The sequence below is a fragment of the Somniosus microcephalus genome, chromosome 6 (assembly GCF_052327205.1).
Source record: "Somniosus microcephalus isolate GS21.2 chromosome 6, FLI_Smic_1.0, whole genome shotgun sequence".
Taxonomy (NCBI): domain Eukaryota; kingdom Metazoa; phylum Chordata; class Chondrichthyes; order Squaliformes; family Somniosidae; genus Somniosus; species Somniosus microcephalus.
Genome location: NC_140992.1, coordinates 13,026,169 through 13,053,613, shown reverse-complemented (window position 1 = coordinate 13,053,613; position 27,445 = coordinate 13,026,169). Strand labels below are relative to the sequence as shown.

At 43.1% G+C, this 27,445-nt stretch overlaps 1 protein-coding gene across 1 annotated transcript; it reads right to left on the bottom strand.

Annotated features, from left to right (window-relative positions):
• Positions 1-8,426: 8,426 nt before the first annotated feature.
• LOC147115475 (extracellular calcium-sensing receptor-like) lies at positions 8,427-23,468 on the bottom strand. Its single transcript, XM_085989428.1, has 5 exons — positions 23,185-23,468; positions 21,077-21,853; positions 20,617-20,874; positions 9,451-9,574; positions 8,427-9,359 (listed from the first exon to the last, which is right to left on the bottom strand). The coding sequence occupies exons 1-5, from the start codon at positions 23,440-23,442 to the stop codon at positions 8,446-8,448; spliced, it is 2,331 nt and encodes a 776-aa protein (XP_085845554.1). The 5' UTR covers positions 23,443-23,468; the 3' UTR covers positions 8,427-8,445.
• Positions 23,469-27,445: the final 3,977 nt, after the last annotated feature.

Genomic DNA, 27,445 nt, shown 5'->3' with positions numbered 1-27,445 from the left:
ACAGTGGGTTCCCGACCCGCTGTCAAAAATAAAAACTTTCTCACCTGACGCACCACCGATTGCGCCCGCTACCATCCCGGAAAATTCTGGCCGTTGGTCTGTTTCTCTCTCCACAGATGCTGCCTGACCTACTGAGCATTTCAGCATGTTCTGCTTTTATTTCAGATTTCCAGCATTCTCAGTACGTTGCTTCTGTCCTTCCCAGTACTTGGTGGCCTATGGTATACACCCAGTAGTGTAATAGCTCATATGTTGTTCCTTAATTCTAAACAAATAGATTCTGTCTTTGACCCCACAACTACACCATCACTTTCCAGTGCTATGAGAGTTTATTTGATCTCTACTGCCAAACTCTTCACTTTTTTCCTTTCCTATCTTGACTGAATACTTTACAGCCAGGAATGTTAAATTCCCAATGCTCCCCTTCTTTGAGCCAGATCTGTGACTGCCATTGTAGCATAGTCCCTTGTGGCGAATTGTGCCTGCAGCTCAACGACTGTATTTACCACACTAAGTGCATTCATGGACATGCGCTCCTATCCCATCGTAGACAGCCTCGCATTTGATCACTGTCTGATCACTCCTACTTCTGATCTCTGCTTTACTTTAGTGCTAATTGTATCACCCCATCACTGTGCACCATGTTGCTCCTCTCTAAAGTTTCATCCTGGTGCCCACAGCCCTGCCAAAATTAGTTTAGACTCTCCCCCAATGCACTAGTTTAACCCGCAGCAGGGAGGCCACACACCATGTGCGACTCACATTTCCGTTTCCAGAAATGACTGTCTGTCCCTCTGATTATTTAAACATCTATAACCATTGCATTCCTACACTTCACTGCGGCCCTCTATGCATTCCTTTCCCCCATGGTGCTATGGAGTGCACTACTCTTAGTTGCACCTGCAAATAATACTGCAAACTCTTTAGTGAGCAACGCATTCCAAGACGATTCCTACAATGCCTGCCTCTTCCTACCATGCCGAATGGCCAGCCACTTAGTGTCCTGAGCTGTGGGGTGACATATATTGGAAAGTAAGGACCTGGAATTTCTCAGCCTCCCGTATGTCCTGCAGTAACAGCAGCCACACCTCAGGCTCAGAAACTCTGAGCAGGAGCTCGAGCAGCCGGAGGCACTTCCTGCACAGATGGTCACCCAGGACACCTGACGTACCGGGAGTTTCCACATAAGAACATTAAGAGCAGGAGAAGGCTCCAGCATTCAATAATATCATAACTGATCTTCGACTTCAACTCCACTTTCCTGCAGGTCCCCACATCCCTTCATTCTCTAGAGTCCAAAAATCTACCTATCTCAGCCCTGAATATAAACAACGAATCAGCATCCACAGCCCTTTGGGGTAGAGAATTGCAAAGATTCACAATCCTCTGTGTAAAGAAATTTCTCCTCTTCTCAATCTTAAATGGCCGACCCTTATCCTGAGGCTATGCCCCCTAGTTGAAGACTCTCCAGCCAGGGGGAAACAGCCTCTCAGTGTCTACCCTGTCAATCCCGCTCAGAATCTTATCTGTTTCAATTAGATCACCTCGCATTCTTCTAAGGTCCAGAGAGTATAAGCCCATTCTACTTAATCGCTCCACAAAGGAAAACGCTCTTATCCCAGGAATCATCCAGTTAACCTTCACTGACCCGCCTCTAAGAAATTTATGTCCTTACTCAGATAAGGAGGCCAAAACTCTGTCTCTGGATTTGCAAGTAATGGGTTACATATGACCCTCCATTCGATCTTGAGTCAACTCGTGTATATATATATATAATATATATGCCATAAAAACTAATCGGCAGCCCGTTTTACAAGCCACAGCTGATTTTCTTTTCCATTGAAGTCAATTTACCCGATCTGCTAGCACCCATTTTGCGTCACGACCAAAGTTAAAAGTTCTGCCCAATGGACGTGAGGCATTTCTCGGTCAGATAATGTAATGAAATGCTACTGATTTTTTTCTTCAGGGAAACATTAGCATTTAACCACCGTTGGTCTTAATGCTTTGTTTTACATTTGTTTAAATAAGATTTGGGTGTAAAGTTCACCTTTGGCAGTAGTACAAAGCGGGAATTAGCGCATCAACGTTATTTTAATTTCCTAGCCAAAGCTTCCTCAGAGGGGTTTTCTGCTGCGGGAATGAGCTACCGCTATGAGGACCCCCAGTAGTAGCACGTCCTTTAGTAACCTAACTATCAGCGTTCGGCATTCACCAGCGCGTTAGCAATCACTTCAGCTGCACAGGTATCGAAACCTCACAGTGGCTGTTGCATGGTTGGCCAACTGCTTGTCCCATCCACGGCGAGGAAATCTTCATAGTAAAAGGGCCTTACCTCACCAAAACAAAACAGATTGGATGGCATTTGCAAGAACAAGCACGTAATTGTCTGCACTAGAATGGACAATGAAACATCTTGAATGAGTACAACAAATCAGATGTGATGATCCACGCCGCGAGATGCCAAACGACTCACTGACATAAAAAACCATGTCCAAGAGATAAGGTGAATGGACTGAGGGTGGGTAATTTCGACTTTTGACGATAGTGCAAAATGCGCAATGTCAGCTCGACCACCCGTTAAATATCTCTCCGCATTTTCATTTCTATTCACGTCAATAGAACTGAAAATGCAGCAGAGGTGTTTACCGTGCGGCCCGGCCGATTCTGCGCATTTTGTACCATCGTTTGATGTCAAAATCATCCCAAAGAACTATACGGGCATATACTATAAAACTAATTGAGCTATAGGAAGATCTTTTCAATAGAAAGGGAAATCGGGCTGGTATATAACGGGCTAACAATCCATTGCCACCTGTTTTGTGCCCCAATCAAGTGTTACTTTAACCTCATTCAAATCAACGTAAATCAGGAGTTTTTAATCCAGGCTGTGCTCCAGCCCGTGGTTAAGTTGAAAATTACGGCTATTATTTAGTTTCCATAATTTAGTATGTAGTGTCAACGAGTAAAGCTTAGGATCAGGTCAGATTTGCTGGTGATGTGTTTCATTTCTCTTTGTAGGATCTTGCTGCAATCTACTTGGCTACCCTGTTTGCCTAACAAAATCAATGGCCCAATAGTTGCGGTAGGCGGTGTAGCTACGGCTTACGCCGCTGGCCTCGGAAAATAATACAAACTGACCTTGTGTAAGGCCATACATGTAGACCTGATGTTCCGCGCTGCAGAGTTGTGTGCACCATCTTACTTCACGAAGGCCAGGAGCTCAGCGTACAGCCCAAGCGTAAGGGAATACACGCCCACAAAAAGTATGTCAATACTAAGCCACGCCCACAGGAACGTCTTTCAGGCTCTTGCATTGAAATTACATTTAATTATTTTTTATCTTTTAAAAACTTTTAACAAAACTAGCACTTGGACTTATTTCATATATTGGCATTTTGTTCAATACCAACAATAATTTTGCATCTGTTTTCCACTTGTAGGTTAAAAAAGATAATTTGAGCTTAATGGAAATATTCTCGTCCTTTAACTTCTCTAACCTGAAAGAAATCGTTTAACTGTTCAAATTTCCACTGAAATTAAAACAGTTTCTATCACCTGGGAAGTGTATTAAATGTTACATTATTTATATTTCATACTAAGAAACATGTTCCTTTTCTTATTTGCACTAAGGAGCATTGCAGATCATTGTAGAATGTTTTGTTAGCCCTAAGAATTGCCTGTGTTGTACTTCAAATATCCCAGCATTTTAAATTAAGGCTGTGTTGAGTGTGTTTTATATAAATCGGTAAGTTTTTTATTCTTTAAAGGCTAGCATTTAATATCCTGTCAAAGGTCGATTAACTTTATGAGGGATTGCGATTCAACAGTGCTGAACGGTATTGGCAATGATCCTTGAGATTTACTATACACCATGAACATAGCACACCAGCTGTTGGGCAGCTTCAAATGTATTATATAAAACAATTAAATAGCAAAATGGTTTTATTTCATACATTTGGAGGAACTATAAATGATTTGTTCCAAATGCCCAGTTCTTGATCATACAATTGGAGTGCAGAAAACATTGATAATTTTAAATAATAATTGTCATATTTTATATTTTACATTTTCAATATTTCTAGATGTTGCTACTAGGTACAGGTATTTTATTGTGAAGTGATACTAGGTGGATGAATTAGCTGTGCAAATAGAGGTAAACAAATATGATTTGATTGGGACTCCGGAAACATGGCTCCAGGGTGGTCAAGGCTGGGAACTCAACTTCCAGGGGTATTCAATATTCAGGAAAGATAGGCAAAAAAGAAAGGGAGGTGGGGTAGCATTACTGGTTAAAGAAGGGATTAACACAATTGTAAGGAAGGATATTAGCTCTGATGATGTGGAATCTGTATGGGTAGAACTGAGAAATACCAAGGGGCAGAAAACGATAGTGAGAAAGATATATAGACCTCCAAACAGTAATGCGGAGGTTGGGGATGGCATTAAAAGGGAAATTAGAGAAGCGTGCAATAAGGGCACAGCAGTCATCATGGGTGACTTTAAGCTACATATAGATTGGGCTAACCAAATGAGTAACAATACTGTGGAGAAGGAATTCCTGGAGTGTTTAAGGGATGGTTTCCTGGACCAATATGTTGAGGAACCAACCAGAGATCAGGCCATCTTAGACTGGGTATTATGTAACGAGAAAGGATTAATTAGCAATCTTGTTGTACAAGGCCCCTTGGGTCGGAGTGATCATAATATGATCGAATTCTTCATTAAGATGGAGAATGTAGTAGTCGACCCAGAGACTAGGGCCCTAAATTTAAATAAAGGAAACTACGGTGGTCTGAGGCGCGAGTTGGGTAGGATTGATTGGGGAATGTCACTCAAAGGGTTGACGGTGGATAGGCAATGGCAAACATTCAAAGACCGCATGGATGAACCACAGAATTTGTTCATCCCAGTTTGGCATAAAAATAAAACAAAAAAGTTGACTCAACCGTGGCTTACAAGGGAATTTACGGATAGCATAAGATCCAAGGAGAGGATATAAAAATAGGCCAGAAAAAGCAGTAAACCTGAGGATTGGGAGCAGTTTAGGATTCAACGAAGGAGGACAAAGGGATTAATTAAGAAAGGGAAAATAGAATATGAGAGTAAGCTAGCAGGGAACATAAAAACTGGCTGTAAAAGCTTTTATAGATATGTGAAGAGAAAAAGATTGGTGAAGTCAAGCGTAGGTCCCTTGCAGTCAGAATCAGGGGAACTTATAATGGGGAACAAAGAAATGGCTGACCAATTAAACACATATTTTGGTTCTGTCTTCACAAAGGAGGACACAAATAACCTCCTAATGATGTCGGGGAACATAGGGTCTGATGAAAAGGAGGAACTGAAAGAAATCATTATTTGAAGGGAAATGGTGTTAGGGAAATTGATGGGCTTGAAGGCCGATAAATCCCCAGGGCCTGATAATCTACATTCTGGGGTACTTAAGGAAGTGGCCCTAGAAATAGTTGATGCTTTGCTGATCATCTTCCAGCATTCGATGAAATCTGGAACAGTACCCATGGATTGGAGGGTAGCTAATGTTACCCCACTATTCAAAAAAGGTGGTAGAGAGAAAATGGGGAATTACAGACTGATATCGGTAGTGGGGAAAATGCTAGAGCCCATTATAAAAGATGTAATAGCAGAGCACTTGGAAAACAGTGACAGGATCGGACAAAGTCAACATGGATTTACAAAAGGTAAATCATGCTTGACGAATCTACTGAAATTTTTTGAGGATGTAACTGGTAAAATAGATAAGGGAGATCCAGTGTATGTGGTGTATTTGGACTTTCAGAAGGCTTTCTATAAGGTCCCGCATAAGAGATTAGCGTGTAAAGTTAAGGCACATGGGATTGGGGGCAAGGTATTGACTTGGATAGAGAACTGGTTGGCAGACAGAAAGCAAAGAGTTGGAATAAACATCTCTTTTTCCGAGTGGCAGGCAGTGACTAGTGGGGTACCACAGGGATCGGTCCTTGGACTCCAGCTATTCACAATATATATTAATGATCTAGACAAGTGAACTAGATGTAATATCTCCAAATTTGCAGATGACACAAAGCTGGGTGGGCATGTGTGCAGTGAGGAGGATGCCGAGAAACTCCAGGATGATGTGGACAGGTTGGGTGATTGGGCAAAAGCATGGCAGATGCAAGATAACGTGGATAAATGTGAGGTTATCCACTTTGGTGGCAAAAACAGGAAAGCAGATTATCATCTGAATGGCAATAGAGTGGGAGAACGGGAAGTGCAATGAGACCTGTGTGTCCTTGTGCACCAGTCACTGAAGTTAAGCATGCAGGTGCAGCAGGCGGTTAAGAAGGCAAATGGCATTTTGGCCTTCGTAGCGAGAGGGTTTGAGTACAGGAACAAGGATGTCTTGCTGCAGTTGTACAGGGCCTTGGTGAGACCACATCTTGAGTATTGTGTGCAGTTTTGGTCGCCTTATCTGAGGAAGGATGTTCTTGCCATGGAAGGAGTTCAGCGATGATTCACCAGGCTGATACCTGGGATGGCAGGAATGACATATGAGGAGAGATTGGGTCGATTTGGCTTATACTCGCTGGAGTTTAGAAGAATGAGAGGGGATCTCATTGAAACTTATACAATTCTGACAGGACTAGACAGACTAGATGCAGGAAGGATATTCCCGATGGCCGGGGAATCCAGAACCAGGGGTCACAGTCTAAGGATAAGGGATAGGCCATTTAGGACAGAAATTAGGAGGAATTTCTTCACCCAGAGAGTGGTGAACCTATGGCATTCTCTACCACAGAAGGCAGTAGAGGCCAATACATTAAATATATTCAAGAAGGTGTTGGATATATTTCTTAAGGCTAAAGGGATCCAGGGGTATGGGGAGAAAGCAGGGACCGGGTACTGAATTTGGATGATCAACCATGATCGCATTGAATGGCAGAGCAGGCTCGAGGGGCCGAATGGCCTACTCCTGCTCCTATCTTCTATGTTTCTATGTTTAGACGGGTTAAGAATCATTTGAAATGCACTGTGAAATCGGTGGAGAGTCCACATGAGCCTATCCGCTCTGCTGCAAAAAAAACCCTTTAAATCTTAGGATATCTCAAGTGGTATGTGTTAAGAGCAAGTAGTTTATTTCTGTGGTAGTTTTCTGGTAACAGTATCATAAAATTTTACTTAAACTTACTGAACAATTTGCAGATTCTGCATGTTTTGGAGTTAGAGTTATATGAATTACAATTATATCTGCTGCTTGATATCAATTTTCAATACAAATCCGTTCCTTCCACAGTGAAACAGACTCCTGCGCCTGCTTTCACTAACTGTAAAATTTTCGGAAGTAATTGCTGGGCAGTTGGTGGGCTATTAGCCCACCTCTGCGCAAGGACTGAGTATTTGCCCTGCCAGTGTGGATCATCTGTCAAGGCGTACCTTGACAGATCGCAAGTTCGGCATTTAGTACATGCGCATGCGGAAATCCTGATCTTGAGGTCAATTTCAAAGGTGGTATGATGGCGTACTCTCAGAGTACACCATAATAACTACCACAAAATGCGCCACTGGGAAATGCACGTCAAAGCGAGGAGGTTAAACGGAACATTTATGAATCCCTGCTTGGAACTCAGCTGGAGTATTATGTCCAAGAATGTCCACCCCATTTTAGGAAGGATGGCAAGGCCTTACTGAGGTTGCAGAGGGGATTTACCAGAATTGTACCAAGGATCAGTGACTTCAGTTATGTGAGAGACTAGTGATCATGAGATTGTTTTGTTTACAGTAGAGAAAGTTAGAGGGAGATTTAATAGATTTCTTCAAAAACTTGAGGGATTTTGCTAGAGTAAATCATCAAAATTGTTTCCAGTAATGGGTGGGTCGGTAACCTGAGGACAAATTTAAGGTAATCGGCAAAAGAACCAATGGGGAGATGAGGAGAATATTATTTAGACAGGAAGTTGTTTTGATCTGGAATGCACTGCTTGAAAGGGTGGTGGGTGCAATTTCAATAGTAACCTTAAAAATGGAATTTGATTAAAGCAAGAAGGCGGCGTGTAGGGGCGAATTGCAAGTATATGGGAAAGAACCGGGGAGTGAGCCTCATTGGATTACTCTTTCAAAGAGCCTCCATGGGCAAATTAGCTCAATGGCCTCCTTCTTTTCTGTATGATCCTAATATAAGCAACTCACTGGATGTGAAGCGCTTAGTAATAGTGTAGGGACATAAACAGCACCAAATTCTTTGTCTTTCCTTACGAATTTCTTCATTATATACAAAATGAAGTATAAAGGTAAACTAAAAACGTCTTAAACTATTTGAAATTTAATCAGCCCCTCTTAAATGCTTTCTTTTCGACAAATATTCCATAATGCACTTATAGAAATCACGAATGGATTTAATACTTGAAAGTGTATTTTATGTTCCAATGGAAGATCTATAAACACTGGATTTTATAATTACAAGACTATTCAGATATTCTTCGAAATAACTTTGCCCATGATATGTTTCTTTGTATTTTTTTCTTTCTTCAGCAAGATAATGTAACATTTAGGAGCAAAAATACAGATAAGCAGGGCAAAACTGGAGGCCAAAATTGCGAATATTTCTACAGCCACAGTATATTTTCCAGGAGAGCTTATATAAGCTGGAATGAAAGTTATCCAAACTGCACAAAAGATAAGCATGCTAAAAGTTATATGCTTGGCTTCATTGAAGTTATCTGGAAGGTGTCGAGCTAGAAATGCAACAACAAAGCACACACAAGACAGAAATCCAATGTAACCAAGTACACAGTAAAAGGCAGTTGATGACCCTACGTCACATTCAAAAATGATTATATCCTTAAAATAATCAGTGTTTTTCAGAGGATAAGGTGGCGATGTAATTAGCCACACAATACATATTAAACATTGTACAAGTGTAAGAAGAAAAACAGTTAAGCGTTGTTGTGTTGGTCCAAACCACTTCATCGTGTTATTATTGGGAAGGGTTGCATTAAATGCCATTACCACAACAATTGTTTTTCCCAAAACACAAGAAATACAAAGAACAAAAATAATACCAAACGATGTGTGACGTAATGTGCACGACCAGACTGAGGGTTCTCCAATGAAAGTTATTGAGCACACAAAACACAGGATTAATGCAAAAAGAAGAAGGAAGCTTAATTCCGAATTGTTAGCTTTAACAATGGGAGTATCTCTATAAACATAGAATAAAGCAAGCACACTGGTCGTTAAGCAGGCTCCAAGCAATGCCAGTGCCATTAGAATGATTCCCATAATTTCTCCAAAGGAAAGAAATTCAATTTCCTTTAGTACGCATCGGTCTTGTTTTTCATTGGATCGATATTCGTTGGGACATTTAATGCAATCTATTGAATCTAAGAAGAGGTAAGTTTAAATTGTTAGAAGGAGTAAATCTGAAAAAATATATATATGCATGAAACATTTTATGCAAAAGTGTACTCTTACCAGTGGAGTTACTAATTTCACCGTAAGGACATTGTATACAATCAAAACAACAAATCGGCCGTCCTTTCCTTGCGGCTTTTCGTGTTCCATGTAGACAACTTTCAGAGCAGACTGCTTTTGGAACCTGGGTAGGACAACAACAACAACAAAACTCACAAAGAGCGCCGAGAGCGGGAGCAGCGGCACCAAGTGCGCCAAGTGCGGGAGCAGTGGCAAAAGGAGCGCAACAGCGGGAGCAGCGGTATAAATAGCGCCGTGAGCGGGAGCAGCGGTATAAATAGCGCCGAGAGCGGGAGCAGCACCTCAAAGAGCGCCGAGAGCGGGAGCTGCACCGGAAGAAGCGGGCCTGGAGTGAGCACAAAGAGAGGGAGCTGTTAAAAGCAGCAGTCCCGGCAACAACTCCACAGAGGCAATTTTTGAAAAAGTGACGTCAGATTTAAAAAATTGAAGTCGGCACAAGGGAAGGAGCTGATTGGTGAGTAGCTGGTGAGTGTATTTTTATTTAAGTTTCTAAGTTTATTTCTACTGAGTTAGTTAATAGCGTATTAAATAGAGGGAAGGAGCTGATTGGTGAGTAGCTGGGGAGTTTTTTTTCTTAAGTGTTAAGTTTATTGCTGCTGGGTTAGTTCTTAGACTATTAAATAGAGGCATGGCAGGGCTGCGCAGTCCCATGGAGTGCACATCCTGTGCCATGTGGGAAGTCCTGAATGCTTTGTGTAGCCTGGTCGACCATATGTGCAGGAAGTATCGCCTAATACAGCAACTCGAACTCGGGGTTTTGGAGCTTGAGTGGTGGCTGGAGTCACTGCAGTGCATTTGCGAGGCTGAGAGTTACATGGATAGCACATTTCTTGAGTCTGTCATCCCGCAGCTTAACGATATGTTGGCAGAGAGGGAATGGGTAACTGCCAGACAGAAGAGGAGGACCAGGCAGGTAGTGCAGGAGTCGTCTGAGTGTATTGTGTTCTCCAACCAGCATTCTGTTCTGAGTACTGGTGAGGATGATGGTTCCTCTGGCGAGTGCAGCTGGAGTTAAGTCCACAACAGCACGGATGGCTCAGCTGCACGGGGTGAGGGGAGGAAAAAGTGTGAAAGAGCAATAGGGGATTCAAATGTTTGGGGATCAGACAAGCATTTCTGTGGCCCTAGACGTCGCTCCAGGATGGCATGTTGCCTCCCTGATGCCAGGGTCAAGGATGTCACTGAGCGGCTTCAGGACATTCTGAGGGGGGAGGGTGAACAGCGAGAGGTTGTTGTCCATATCAGTACCAACGATATAGGCAGAAAGTGGGATGAGGTCCTGCAGGCAGAGTTTAGGGAGCTAGGAGAGGGATTAAAAAGCAGGACCTCAAAGGAAGTAATCTCTGGATTACTCCCGGTGCCACATGTTAGTGAGTACAGAAATAAAAGGATATAACAGCTGAATGTGTGGCTGGAGAGAAGGTGCATGAGGGAGGGCTATATATTTCTGAGGCATTGAGACCATTTCTTGGAAAGGTGGGGCCTGTACAAGCCGGGCGGGTTACACCTCAACAGAGCTGGGACCAATATTCTCGCTGGGAGATTGATTAGTGCTTTTGGGGCGGGTTCAAAATAGCTTGGCAGGGGGATGGGCACCAGCATATAGGAATAGAAAAGAGGAATAAGGTGCATAAAGAGTGATAGTACTGCAGAAGATAGTACTAGAGGCGGTAGTAGTACCATATTAGATAGGAGCACACTAAGAAAGACTACAAATAATTCAAAAATGGGTTTAGAATGCATGTACATAAACGCACAAAGTGTGGTGAATAAAGTTGGTGGGCTAACAGCACAATTAGCCATGTAGTAATATGATGCTGTGACAATAGTGGAAACGTGGCTTAAAAACGGTGAAGACTAGGCACTTAATATTCAAGGGTACAAGGTGTTCAGAAAAGATAGGGAAGGCAAAATGAGAGGTTGGGTGGCAGTACCAATTAAGGACGACATCGTAGTGTTGGGAAGGGAGGATGTTCTTGAGGGGACAAGGACATAGACCATTTGGTTAGAGTTGATTAGCAAAAAGTGTATGGTCATGCTATTGGGGGTATTCTACAGGGCTCCAAATAGTGAGAGGGAAGTAGAGGAGCAAATCTGCAGGGAAATCACAGAGGGATGCAAGAGTTATAGGGCTAGAAATTCAGTAGGCTTTGCGCCCAGTTTTGGCCCAAAGAGGGCTTTTGCGCTACTTGCTGAGATTGCGCTGATATTCGGTAATGGCGGCGTTAGCCAGTAGCGCTGCACCGCCACCGATGACGTCATCGGTGTGCGCAGTGCCCCGCTACCGGCCCGACCGCCATATTTAGTTGCGGCCGCCTCCTTCGCAGCCGCCGCAAACAGCGATCTGAAAACGGGGCCATCCTGCAGCCTTAGTGGGGCGAGTTAAGGCGGAGGTGTGGCCGGCCGCCTTTTTGGCGGCTGCCTGCCCGCACCTCCTTCCCCGGCCTCCTCCACCCCCCCCCCCCCCGTGGCATTGCCGGCTGTTTTCCGGGAGCCCGGCACTTCTCCGTGGTGCCGGGCTCATTTGCCGGCACTAGCGAGTGGCGATCTCGCTGTTGCAGGCACCTCCCCCTTAAGAGAGGGAGGAAGGCCTGCAGTACTGCAGCCTGCCGCTCTGCAGCGGGTGGTGCTGCGGCACCTAGCACGCCAAAATTCAGTTTCAGCACCCCAAGCGGGGGCGGCCGCACCCTTGAATAGCGGCCGGCTTCGACTTGGGGCGCTGAAACTGAACTTCCGGCGGGCATAGGTGGCTCCGCGCGCAGCGGTAACTTCTGGGCGCAAGCGAGCTGGCGGGCCCAAACTGAATTTCTAGGCCATAGAGTGGTGATATTGGGGGACTTAAATTACCCAAATATCGATTGGGATAATGCTAGAGTAAAGGGAAAGGAGGGGGAGGAATTTCTGAAATTTGTTCAGGAGAATTTCCTTTACCAATATGTTCGTGGCCCAACTAGGAAGGAGGCATTGCTGGATCTGGTGCTTGGAATGAGGTGGGCCAGATCGACCAAGTGTCTATGGGAGAATACTTGGGTATGAGTGATAATTGTATCATAAGATTTAGATGAGCAATGGAAAGGAGCAAGGCACAATCTAGAGTGGCAGTTCTAAATTGGAATAGGGCTAACTTCAATGGGATGTGAAAGGATCTAGCAAGGGTACATGGGACCAAAGACTGACAGGAAAATTTCTAATGGAGGAATGGGTGATTTTGAAGGAGGAGATGTTCCAAGTACAGGCTAGGTAGATTCCAACAAGAGGGAAGGGTAAGGGAACCAAAGCAATGGCTCCGTGGATGACGAGCCAGATGGAGAAGATGATGAAAAAAAAGAGGATGTATGATGCATGTCAGGTGAATTCTTCAAGGAAGAACCAGTCCAAGCACAATAAGTTGAGAGGGGGGGTGAGGATGAAAATAAGATTGGCAAAGAGGTATGAGAGTAGAATGGCGGTTAACATATAAGGAAATCCAAAAATCTTCTACCGGCATGTAAACAGTAAGCGGGTAGTAAGAGGCGGGGTGGGTCCTGTTAGAGACAACGAAGGGGATACATGCTTAGGGGCGCAGGGCAAGGTTAGAATACTCATTGGCCAGAAATTCGGGTCCCCACGGGTGAGTACATGCTGGGTACTCACTCATAGGGCCAACGAAAGTGCGGGTTTCGTGCATGCACTGCGCATGCGCTGGAAACTGGAACGTCCATTCCCTTGAAGGAAGGGGTTCACAGGTCAAACGCGTGCGCCGGAGAGGCAGCGCTTATGCCTGGAACTTCCATTTTTTTTACAGCTTTCTCCGGGAGGGTAAGTCTCTAGCAGCTGCGCATTTAAAAAGCTGTCGCAAGGCCTGCTTTTAACAAGGTAAGTGGTGTATTAAGTAAAATTAAAACATTTTTTCCCACAGGTTTATTATTTTTAAATATTTTAAAGAAAGGTAAGTTTATTTTTAGCCCCTTAAAAAAACTGTAATTAATTTTTTCAAAAATTTAAATTATTGCTTAAATAGTTATTTTATGTAATTTATAGCTTTTTTAAAATTGTGATATTTTTAAAATTTATTTTGAAGTTTTAGTTAGGTTTTGGGGCCGATCTCTATTCATAGATTTGACAGGTCTTCCTGTCAAACCTATGAATAGAGATTCCCTGCTATGATTGGCTCTCCATGGCCCACGTGATCCCAGGGGATGCTTCGAACTAACTGCACCCCTGGGATACATGAGCACTGTGCGCCGGCAGCTGGAGGAGGCCCAGGATCGGAATCCCACGTGGGCCCACAACACAACGGCAGGTGCGCTACGTATGTGCAGGTTGGGGGCTTGGACCCGTGGGAAGCCCCCGACCCGAATTTCTGGGCCAATGAGTACTTTGTATCGGTGTTTACTAAGGAGGTGGATGCTGATGAAGTGGAAAAGGTAGAAGCAATGGAAGGCATGAAAACTGATTGACAGGATTTACAAAAAGGCTGGGTATGCTTAGAGTAGACAATACGCCTGATCCAGATGGTTTGCATCCCAGGTTGCTAAGGGAATTGCGGGAGGAGATAGTGGAAGGGCTTGCCATAATTTTCCAATCTTCCCTAGATGCGGGGGAGGTGCTCGATGATTGGAAAGTTGCAAATGTGACACCATTGTTCAAGAAAGGGTGTAAGGATAATCCTAGTAACTACAGGCCAGTCAGTTTAACATCAGTGGTGGATAAAGTTTTAGAAGCAATAATCAACGAAAAAATTAACGGGCACTTGGAGAGGTTTAAGCTAATTAAGGAAGTCAACACGATTTGTAAAAGGCAGATCGTGTTTGACTAATCTAATTGAATTTTTATGATGAAGTAACAGAGAGGATTGATGAAGGGAATGCAATGGATGTTGTCTACATGGATTTTTGGAAGGCATTTGACAAAGTATCACATAGATGGCTGGTTACCAAAATTGAGGTTCATGGACTAGGTGGGTCAGTGGCAGCTTAGATAAGGAAATCGCTTAACGACAGAAAATAGCGATTTGTGGTAGACTGCAGGATGGTAGACAGTGGTGTTCCCCAAGGGTCAGTGCTGGGGCCACTGCTTTTTGTGGTATATATAAATGACCTGGATATTGGAATACAGAGTTGAATTTCTAATTTTACAGATTACACCAAACTTGGGTGTGACAATCGACTGCAACTGGACATAGAAAGGCTAGCAGCATGGGCAGACAAGTGGCAGATGGAATTCAATACAAAGAAGTGTGAGGTGATGCATTTTGGCAGGAGGAACAGTAAGAGGCAATATACACTTAGGGCTAGATTTTCGTGGAGCCATCAGACGGGGTTTCAGGCATGTGGGGGGGGAATCCTGAATTTGGGGGTCCCGACACCATCCCGCCCAAAACCCTGCCCCTCGTAAGTTTCAGGGGCAGCGGGAACCTGCCCCGCACTGGGACCCACCAAAACCAGGCGGGAAGGGATTAGTGCCAATTAACTGCCTGTTAACAGGTAGTTAACAGGCAGTTTTTAGCCTAATCCCGATTTTGAGGGGTCTCGTGTGGGTTTCCCGACGGCTCCAAACCACGCCAGGTGTCGGTGCTCAGGTGAATGATGGGTGTATGAGTGTAAATGTAAGTGTGCTTGGTGTGTCTAAAGTGCCTAAAGAACTTTTACTTACCTGCACTTACCTTAACAACCTTTCTTCCTGTAGCTGTCGGGAGCCCATCACTCAGCCGGAACTGAACCCTGAACGGCTGCGATGTGGCAAAAGTGACAGCCTTCAGCTTTGAGTGCCGGTAAGAGTTCTAACTGAGTCTGCGCAGAAGGACTCATGTTAGAACTCGGACCGTCAGTGCTTGACAGCTTCAAACAGCTGTGAAACACTGATATTTCATCTGTCAAGAACTTTTGACAGATTAAATTGCAGTCTGTGACATCACCTGTTGCCGGGTGGCCCTTAATTGGCCTGCTGAGCCTGCTGGGCGGGCTCAACAAGGTCAATCAAGTGAAAATCGAGCGGATTGGCCAGACGACAAAGTAGGCGGGTCAAAAACCCGAAAGGGGAAGTCCCGCCTTCTTCCCGACAGGTTTGGGAAAATCTACCCCTTAATGGCACAGTTTTTCAGAGTGAGCAGGGACAGAGGGACATGGGAGTTAATGTGCATAGGTCCGTGAATGTGGCAGGACATATTGAGAGAGTGGTTAACAAAGCATATGGGATCCTGGGTTTCATAAATAGAGGTATTGAGTACAAAAGCAGAGAAATTATGCTGAACCTTTATAAAGCGCTGGTTAGGCAACAACTGGAGTATTGCATCCAGTTCTGGTTACCACACTTTAGGAAGGATGTGAAAGCCCTTGAGAGGGTGCAGACGAGAATGACCAGAATAGTTCCAGGGTTGGAGGATCTTAGCTACAATGACAGGTTGGAGCTGTATTTTTTTTCACTGAAGCAAAGGAGGTTGAGGGGTGATTTGATATAGGTGTACAAGATTATGATGGCATTTGATAGGCTAGACGGGGAAAGGTTGTTCTCACTAGTTGATGGTACAAGGACTAGGGTAGACAGATTTAAGGTTTTGGGCATGAGGTACAGGGGGGAGGTGAGGAAAAACTTTTTTATGCAGCGAGTGTTGATGACCTAGAATTGGTGGAAGCGGAGACACTCAATGGTCTCCTGGGGCAACTGGATAGGCACTTAAGGGAAATAAACTAGCAGGGCTACGGTAATAGAGAAGGGGAATGGGACTGACTGGATTGCTCTAAGGGAGCCGGCATGTGTAGTGACTCTATGAATCTATGGGCTAAAAACTTGGGGCACTACAAGTAGTGCCCCAGAAAAATTAGTGCCCCCACACCGGAAATTGAGTGGTTGTGCCCCAAGAGGGAAGCGGGGTGCTACTGGAAGTGCCCCGCATCTTTCTTGGGGTGCTGCGAGTCAATATCGTGGTGCAACATCATGCCATGGTAATGCAGGCCTCCCTTCACTTCTTAAAGGGGAGGGGCCTTGCAAAGCGCGACCCGGGCCCCAGCTTCTTCAAGAGAAGTGCTGGGCTCTTGGATTGCAGCCGGCGCTCCGTGGCAGAGGGCCGTTCAGAAGGCTGGGGACGGGATCGCAGGCAGGTGCTGGCAGGCGGCCAGCAACAAAAATGGCCACCCCGCACCTCACCTTTAAATAGCACCTCCCTGGCCGCAGTTAGTTTCCCCTGAACCCTTCAGACATAGCATCCAGCATTCAGTCAATAGGCGCTCCCAATGATCGTGGCCGGGGTGCGAGCGGGGTGCTGCGCACGGTGATGACATCATCGCACAGTGTGGCAGGGCGCTACCAGTTAGTGCCGCCGCTAACCTCCTGCTGAATTTCGTGGAAGGCGCTAGTTCCTTTGCAACTCATTAGCGCCCTCTTAGGTTGCTAACAGGAGGCACAAAGCAACCCAATTGTTCACCCTATGAGTCTATCCATCTTTAACTTGCATTTATGAAGCACGTTTAACATAGGAAAACATCACAAGGCGCTTCACGGGAATATTATCAAAGAAAATCGACACTGAATCACATAAGGAGTTATATGGGCAGATGAACAAAAGCTTATAGGTTTTAAGGAGCATCTTAATGGAGGAAAAATAGGTCGAGAGGTGGAGAGGTTTAGGGAGGGAACTCCAGAGTTTAGGGCATCCGTAGTTGAAGACAATGGCCGCCAATGGTGAGCGATTAAAATCGGGGATTAGAGAAGTGCAGATATCTCGGAGGGTTGTAGGGCTGGAGGAAGTTACAGAGACAGGGAGATGGGCGGGAAGCCTCCGACCCGAATTTCTGGGCCTTTAAGTTTTTAACGGGGCTAAAAATAAACTTACCTTTCTTTAAAGTATTTTTAAATAATGGCCCAGAAATTCGGGTCGGGGGCTTCCCGCCCATCTCAATGTGCAAGCCCCCGACCTGCACTTACCTATCGCGCTGGCCATTGAGCTGTGGGCCCATGTGGGATTCCGATCCTGGGCTTCCTCCGACTGCCGGCGCACAGTGCTTGCGTATCCCAAGGGCGCAGTTAGTTCGATGCATCCCCTGGGATCACGTGGGCCATGGAGAGCCAATGGTAGCAGGGAATGCTTCATTCATAGGTTTGACAGGACCTGTCAAACCTATAAATACTATTAGCCCCAAAACATCACTAAATCTTCAAATAAATTTTTAAAAACATCATATTTTTAAAATAAACTATAAATTACGTGAAATAACTATTTTAAACAATAATTTAAATTTTTGAAAAAATTAATTACATTTTCTAACTTGGCTAAAAATAAATTTAACTTTCTTTAAAGTATTTAAAAATAATAAACCTGTGGAAAAAATGTTTTAAATTTAATTAATTCACCACTTACCTTGTAAAAAGCAGGCCTTGCAACTGCTTTTTACATGTCTAACTTCTGGAGACTTACCTGCGATGAAAAACATGCAAAAAAAAATTAAGTTCGATGCGCACGCGCTGCCTCTCCTATGCACGCGTTCGACCTCTGAACCCCTTCTTTCAGGGGAATGGAAGTGCCGGTTTCCCGCGTATGTGCAGTGCATGCACAAAATCGACACTTCCATTGGGCTTACTTGTGAGTACCCCATGCATGCTCACCCTTGGAGACCCGAATTTCTGGGCCAACAAATCAGTGGACATTTATTTTTTTTACTTTTTTCAACTCTTATCCTGGTAAAAGCAGGCCTTACGCTTGCTTTTACCAGGCACAAGAATTGTAAATGTTTTCTGTGGGCGGAGGGTCTCCACAAAACGGAACTCTCCATCTGCAGAGTCCCTGCTCCAGCGCAACCGGAGCATCTGCCAAGAGCTTTCTTGACAGATTAGAAATGCCAGTTTCCAGCGCATGCGCAGTGCATGCCTGAATCCGGCATTTCAGTTGTCCCTACGGGTGAGTACACAGCGCATACTCTCCCATAGGGACCGGAATATCCGGTCCAATCATAACTGTGCTAAACCTATTTTTAAAAAGTTGATTTTTTAGACGTTTTCCAACAAGATATATCAATTATTATTACTGAACAATAAATTACGTGGAGTTTTGAAGGAGTCAGGGCAATGCTGCTCTTTCCCCATAGTCCTGCATTTTTTTCCGACTTGAGTTTATATACAATTGCCTTTTGAAAGTTACTATAGAATCTGCTTCCACCACTTATTCAAGCAATACTTTCCCCATAATAATTAATGCAAAAAAATAATTCCTCTGGTGCTTTGCCATTTAAAAATATCCATTAGGTGCTCCTTGCTAGGAATTCAATGAAACTTACCAATGGTCCCTGTTAAAAAATTGTTACCCATATAGAACTCAGGAGTACCAGTAAATCATCGTGTGTATTACACACCAAAATAAAATTAGGGTCTTCTGGTTTAGATCAAGTTACATCGAGTCTACAGCACAGAAACAGGTCAGTCGGCCCAATAGGGCATCTGCCTGCATTAAGGCTCCATACATGCCTCCTCCCACTCCTCTTTATCTAACCCTATCAGCATACCCTTCCATTCTCTCACCCTCATGTGCAAATACAGCCTCCTCTTAAATGCATCTATGCTATTTTCCTCAACTACTCTTGGTGGTAGCGAGTTCCACATTCTCACCACTCTCTGGGTAAAGGAGTTTCTCTTGAAATCCCTATTGGATTTTTATTTATGGCCTCAAGTTTCGGTCTCCCAACAAGTAGAAACGTTTTCTCCATGTCTATCCTATCAAATCCTTTGTTTCTCTTAATGACCACTACCAGGTCACTCCTCGGCCTTCTTTTTTCTGGAGAAAAGTGTCACAAACTATTCAGTCTTGCTTGATTGTTATAGCCTCTCAGTTGTGCTATCATACTTGGGAATCTTTTTTGCACCTTGTCCAATGCCTCAATGTCCTTTTTTTTACAATATGGAGACCAGAACGGTACACCATATGGCAAGTGTGAACTAACCAAGGTCCTACACAAGTTCCCTGCTTTTCAATTCTATCTCTCTATAAATGAACCCCAGTGCTTGGTTTACTTTTTTAAGACGTTGTTAATCTGAGTCTCCACTTTCAGTGATTTGTGTATCTGTACCCCTAAATTCCTTTGCTCCTCTACCTCATTTATATTATTATCCAAGCAGTATGTGCCTCCTTATTCTTAACACCAAAATGCATCATCTCAAACTGATCAATATTAAAATGAATTTGCTTATTAAATGCCCATTCAGCAAGTTTATCCATGTCGTCCTGTATTTTGTCACATTCTCCCTTTGTAATAACTATACCCTCAATTTGGTGTCAGCTGCAAATTTAGAAATTGTATTACAATTCCTGTGTCCAAACCATTTATGTAAATTGTGAACAACAATGGCCCCAGCTCAGGTCCCTGTTGATCACAACTTCCCACCTTTTGCCAGATTGAGTAGCTGCCTTTAACCTCTACTCTCTGTTTTCTGTTTTGTGGTCAGCTTGCTATCCATTCTGCTTTCTGTCCCCTGACTCCACATGCTCTGACCTTAGTCATGAGATTACATAAGAACATAAGTAGTATGTTGTAAAAAGAATATAGAGGGATTGAAGACGGTGCAGGACGTAGTGTAAATAGAGAGAAACTGTTTCTGCTGGTTGGGGATTCAAGGACTAGGCGGCATAGTCTAAACATCAGAGCCAGACCTTTCAGGATTGAAATTAGGAAACATTTCTACCCACAAAATGTGGTAGATATTTGGAACTCTCTTCCATAAATGGCAATTGATGCGAGATCAATTGTTCATTTTAAATCTGAGATTGATATATTTTTGTTAACCAAAGGTATTAAGGGATATTTGCCAAAGGCGGGTACATGGAGTTCGGTTTAAGATCAGTCATGATTTCTTTGAAAGGTGGAACAGGCTCGAGCGCTAAATGGCCTACTGCTATTCCTATCTTCCTATGCCCTTCAAACCTGCTTCACCAATCTAATGTCATAGATGTCAGATACGCCCCTGGCCACAAATCAACAACTGGCCATTTCAACAATTTTTTATTCTTGACCAGATGACGCGATTTAACGTTTCCTAATCTTCTCCTGATAGCAAGATTCTTCTGAATCGTCGGATATTCGATAAAGAAGCAAGTTTGCTTAAGGCGAGATCCATCTGTGACTCCTCATTGTTCAGAAGGAAGCAAACATTGCTGAACTGTCCTACACATAAAAGCCTTACCATAACTTGACCTCCACTCCAGATAATTCCCTCTTCGTTGATCACAAATTCTTTTCCTGATGGACCAGCTCCATCATAATATCCAACATTGACAACATCGACACCACCAAATGCATTCGGTTGCCAATTTACAATGTCATATGTTGCGACCGGGTCCCCATTTTTGTCAAATTGCACCGTATCACCAATCTTGGTAACAAACTTTATCATTTTCATATAATGTAGCAGCTGCCAAAAGAGAAAAGATGTAAAAATGAACATAAAATATATTATTATTAATTCAACATAGGCTTTCCCTCTGACAGTAGTCCCCTAAATAAGCGAGAAGCATATCTAATATTAATGTGAATGGTTATTATTCTTAATTTCTCAATAGTTTTTAAATAATATATGCTCTTACCTGCCATGGTTGGAAACTAGAAATATTTGCACAGCTGTTATTGAAAAATGGTCCTTTGCCATTTTCACATGAAATCATATTGTGAATTGCATGGGCTATAGCATAAGTTGCTTTATATACATTGTAAGTAACCCTGTACTGTGTAACATCATTAAACGCATTGCGCACTGACTGCAGATTCTCCCTTCCTGTACACTCATTAAACTGCGAATAAATGTTCCCTTCATCTGTTCTGTTGTCCGTTTTTCGTAGGGTGCAACCAAAGGTTGTCTCCCAAAACTCTTTCATTAAAATGTTTCCCGGATATTGAGAAGGGTGGATCTGCATTAAAAAATCTTTCAGCCCTGGTATATGTACTTTACGAATTGCAATCCCAATTGTACCAGAAAGGAATTGGTTACTTTCTTCAGCCGTGAGCAGTGTCGTAGCTGCCCAGGCCTCGCTTGCTATCCATTGAATGCCAGTGAGGTTCTGTCGAACGATTTCTTTCACTAAAATATCCATATCCGATTGCGCGAGAAAGGCCAGGACAACTTTAGTAGAAGATGCCTTTATAGTCGCCAAAGTTTGAAGTACCTTCTCCTCCGAATACGTTGCGTGAAAACTCTCAGAGAAAGCGATGCAAACACCCAGTTCTTCTACCGCCTCTGTGAACGCTTGCATTCCAAAGATGCCATAGTCATCGTCGCTTTTAATTGTCCCGATCCATTTCCATCCAAAATGGTTCACAAGCTGCGCTAAAGACCTCGCCTGAAAGTAATCGCTCGGTATTGTTCTGAAAAATGACGGGTATTGATTTCTGTTACTCAAACACGCACAGGTGGAAAAGTAGCTGACCTGTGGAATAGTAAAATTGAAAAGATGAGAAAAGCATGTTTCATTGACAATTTCCAACGGTTGAGAAACAATTAACTTTAAATCGCGCTTTACCCATTTCCAAATTTGTTCAGTATTCAATTACTTTTATTATCTTCACTGTTTTAATTTTTCCCTATTTTTCAGCGCAACTTCTATACGAAAACAGGGCTGATTCCGCAGTTTGAATGCTACTGGTAGCAAACGCTCTCGGCAAGGAAATCAGTCGCTGTTGACCAGCGATTCTCCGGTCCGCTTCCACAGCCAACGACTGGGAACAACGGGCCGTGGAATCACCCCTAAAAGTGTCAACAAGTCTCAACAATGTGACACAGAAAATGTATACCTAATTTGATTTTTTTCAAAGTCAAGCTCAATCAAATTTCGAGCATCTTTAGTGTTCGCGCAGATGTGGCAATTAATAAACCGTGTAGATAAAACGATGTGTATAATTCCCATTATGAGTTTATCAAAACAGCTGATAACATAGTACAGCCATGAATATAAACAGAATATTCTGGAAATACTCAGCCGGTCAGGCAGCATCTATGGAGAGAGAAACAGAGTTAACGTGCCACGTCGTTAGAACTGGAAAATGTTAGAGATGTAATAGTTTTAAGCAAGTACTGAGGCAGGGAAAGGGGGGAGGGGAGGAAAGAACAAAAGGGAAGGTCGGTGATAGGGTGGAAGGCAGGAGAGATTAAAAGACAACATGGATGATGGTGCAAGGCAAAAGGTAATCACTCCATTATCATCTCCTGTTGCCTTGTATCATCGCTTTTGTCATTTAATCTCTCCAGCCCCTGCACTTGCTTAAAATCTATAAAATCTCTGTCTTTTTCCAGTTCTGACAAATTCTTCCACTTGAAACGTTAAATCTGTGTCTCTCTCCACGGATGCTGCCTGATCTGCTGGGTATTTCCAGCATTTTCTGTTTTTATTTCTGATTTACAGCATCCGCAATATTTTGCTTTTTTACAATATTTGTTCAATTCATCATGAAAAGTAACAATTTACATTTTCCTCTATAATAATTGCATGGACTTTAACTGCAATTTTACGAAGACTATAAGGAAAGAGCAAAATAAATTGAACAACCTATTAAACTGTGACACGTTCATTACTCATCATTAAAGTGAACGGTTATGTTACAGATAAGAAATGCATTCGGTTTTCCGAGTATTACTAAAATTAGGTATCATTTAGTTTGCATTAAAGCGTTGATTAAATAGAATAATTAAAAAATTTCTCTCGGAGTATGACAATTACGTGGAACTATGCTCGAGTTATGATATATCAATTCAGTAACTCACCATGGGAATCCTGAAAGAACCGATTAAACTCGCTATCGCCATAGACTGTGACGATCCAGAGTCACCAACAATCGCGGAAACCGTGGAGGGTCTTTTGCAGTTTAAATCTGAAGATGATCCTTCCGGTCTGTTCATAAATTCAAAGGCGGCTTTGAGAGAGAGCGGCGGCATGGTACACGCATCATAAATCCGATAGCCCAGTGTAACGTTGGGAAGTAGCTTTGGGTCCTTGTTTATCTCTTTGATAGCAAAAATCATCGCCAGTACAAAGCGAAAAGCTCGGAACCAAAATCTGTGGAAGACACATTGCTGGGTTAGAAAGCATAGATACCTAGCGGAAATTGTTTTGGCTTTCGCAGCTGTGATATTGAAACCTCTATATTCTGAACTAGAGTTATAACTTCTTAGTTGAGACGAGCAGGTGTTTGTGGATGAGATTACATATCGAACACTGAATTGCATTATTAATCGTTAATCTTGAATGTCATCTTGCAATTCAAACTAATGCAATGTAACATCAATTTGGTTTATCATTTGTTCGGAAAGCTTAGAGCGGTACGTTTATGTTTTCATTTCATGTTTAAATAACAGGATTTCAACCGTTATTTTGGTTTTCGTCTTCAGAGGTGTTATTTGAAAGATGCGGAAATTATTTTGGAGGCTGCTAAAACAAATATAGAGATTGTTTCAATTGTCTTCTTTTTGAAATATGACATTGGCATTCTTGGGTTATTTTAATAAATGAAAACAGGTATTCGAAAGTTCTGCATTCGCTATACCAAGACAGAGCACGGTTAGATTAAACAATGAAAGGAATGCTAGGGATTGTACAACATTTCCCTTTGAAAACAATTCAGGAAGGATTTTCTCTCGCGCAAGAATAATTGATGATCAATTATTGGATCCGGCTCTTGTTCGTAAATTTGTTCCAGAACAAGCGCACAGTCTAAATATTTGACTATATCATCACAAATGAATGAAGCTGCAACAAATATCTAATTATCGAGGTTCAGTCTATCACTTACATTGTGCATTTGACCGCAGTTGGTTGGGTATTAAATGGAAGATCCCGATGTTCAACATTGGCATGAACACTGAAAACTCCGCCGAGAACGATGTCTCCATCCTTAGACATCCCGGCCAATTCATCCATCGCCCAGCGTGTGCAAGTTGGCCCGTCCGTCAACCGCACAGGAACAAATCCAACTAATAATAAACAACATAGAAAACCGTGATCCATCCTTAAAAGCTACAGTAACAGCAGTGATTCTAAAGTACTGTAAATTCACTTTAGATACTGCAAGTGCCATTTATAACTGCTGTTGTTTATCTGAAATTGATGGAAATATTCAGAGAGTTCTAAAATTAGTGAGAAATCCCAAAAGGAAATAAGATATGACTTGATTAGCCCAGGGCAAATAAGCACAACGCGAAGGGAACACATTTAAATGACACTGTCGCCAGTGGATACAGTAATAGATTAACCTCCTTTCATTTTTTTAATGGTAATATCAGGCGATGGGGTAACTTTCAGCTTGGAGAGCGTAAAACTGTCGGAACAGGATCGTTACGCCGGTTATGCACTCCGCCCGACTAAAATTTCCTTTGACTTCAATGGAAAGGAATTTCGAGCCTGGTGTAGGGAAGCCTGTCACAAACCGTCAGTGTTACGTCCACTTGGAAGTCGAAATTTACCCCTAATTAGTTCACTAGTATTCTAAATCTTCTGCATGGATGTGAACGTTTCTGAGCTTTTCAGCTTGCCGTCGGGCTTAAAGTTTGCGTTGAAGTGCTCACCGGCGGCACGCTATTGTCCATTGAAAGTTTTGGCAGGAATGCAGTTATTTGGGGTTTCTGGAACTCACATTACTATCCAATAACTTAAAATAATCAGGAAAACCATAGGGATTAAAATTCAACTTAGTATGGGCGTACAGCGGCAGGCAGCGGAAACTCCGCCTGTTATACGCGCGCCCTACTTTAATTCCCATTGAAGCCGTTTCCTGTTCGGAATACCAGTGCACATGGGCGGAGCGCTCTTGTCCCAAGTTATGCCCAAAATTGGAATCGGGGCCCCAATACATTAGGACCCCGATTAGCAGCAGCGGGCTTCAGTGAAAGTTACAGCAGGCCGATCGTTGGGGTTCTCAAGGCTACGAAACTCAATGTTAGGTCACAACCACCCTGTTATCTCTTATTTTTCATCGGTCCCTGGGCATTAAAAGTTATAGAGTAGCCCGTTCCTGCATGTGTTCAAGGAGCGGCAGTAACGCTGAAGCTGTGATCTGGGCTATTTACCACTGACATAGAGGAGTTCATTTTGCATCTTTTATTTTGCTTCCTTTGCATTGCACCTTTGTTCCCTTTGGGGTTCGTGGGTTTGGATCTTTCAATCATGGCCTGCTTTTGGTTAAATTTCTGTTATTCTGCCCTAGCATTCAAGTTAAATTACCCCAGCCAAGCTCAAGCATCCTGGGAATAGCATGGACACTAACTTGCACCTAGGGAATCATAGAATCATAGAATGGTTACAGCATGGAAGAAGGCCATTCAGCTTGTCGAGCCCGTGCCGACTCTCAGCTAGTCCTACTCCCTTGCCCTTTCTTCGTAGCCCTGTATTTTTTCCCCTTCAGATACTTATCCAAATCCATTTTGAAAGCCCTGATTGAGTCTACCTCCACCACTCTTTCAGATAGTGTATTCCAGATCTTAACCACTCCCTGCGTAAAATGGTTTTTTCTTACATCACCTTTGGTTCTTTTGCCAATCACCTTAAGTCTGTGTCCTCTGGTTCTCGACCCTTCTGTCAATGGGACCAGTTTCTCTCTATCTACTCTGTCCAGACCCCTCATTATTTTCAACAACTCAATCAAATCTCCACTCAATCTTCTCTGCTCCAAGAAGAACAGCCCCAGCTTCTCCAGTCCATCAACGTAACTGAAGTCCATCATTCCTGGAATCATTCTTATAAATATTTCCTGCACTTTTTCTAAGGCCTTCACATTCTCCCTAAAGTTTGGCACCCAGAATTGGACACAATACTCCAGCTGGGGCCGAACCAGAGTTTTAAACAGTTTCATCATAATTTCCACACTTTTGTACTCTATACCTCTATTCATGAAGCCCAGGATCCCCTAAGCCTTTTTAACTGCTTTCTCAACCTGCCCTGCCACCGTCAACGAATTGCATACATATACCCCCAGGTCGCTCAGTTTGTTCACCCAAGTTTGGATTGTACCATTTAGTTTATATGTCCTCTCCTCATTCTTTCTAACAATATGTAGTAATTCACACTTTTTGGTGTTAAATTTCATCTGCCACGTGTCCGCCTATTTCACCAGCCTGTTTATGTCTTCCTGATTTCTATCACTCTCCTCCTCACTGTTCACTATACTTCCAAGTTTTGTGTCATCTGCAAATTTTGAAATTGTGCGCTGTACTCCCACGTCCAAGTCATTAATATATATCAAGAAAAACAGTGGTCCTAGAACCGATCCCTGGATAGCACTACTCTATACATTCGAAAAATGACCGTTCAACTCTACTCTCTCTTTCCTGTCATTTAGCCAATTTTGTATCCATACTGCCACTGTTCCTTTTATTGCATGGGCTTCAACTTTGCATGTGAGCCTATTATGTGGCACTTTGTTGAATGCCTTTTGGAAATCCATGTACACTAACTCAACCACATTATCTGCATCAACCTTCTCTGTTGCCTCATCAAAAAACTCAATCAAGTTGGATAAACACGATTTGCCTTTAACAGGCATCGACCTGAAACGTTAACTCTGTTTCTCACTCTACAGATGCTGCCTGACCTGCTGAGTATTTCCAGCATTGTCAACTTTAATTGCCTTTAACAAATCCGTGCTTGCTTTCCTTAATTAATCCACACCTATTCAAATGACTCAATTTTGTCGCTGATTGCTATTTCTCAAAGCTTTCCACTATCGAGGTTAAACTGACTGGCCTGTAGTTGCTGGATTTAACTTTACACACTTTTTTGAACATTTGTAATTTGTAACATTTGCAATTCTCCAGTCCTCTGGCACCAGCCCCGTATCCTATGGAGAAGGGCGACATAGGCATACAAATCAGGCAGGGGGATTGTGATATACTTGACCAAATTAGTACTGAGAGGCAGGAGGTACTAGCAGTTTTAGCTGGCTTAAAATTGGATACATCCCCAGGCCCAGACGAGATGCATCCCAGGCTGCTGTGTGTGGCAAGGGAGGAGGTTGCAGGGGCCCTGAAACAAATT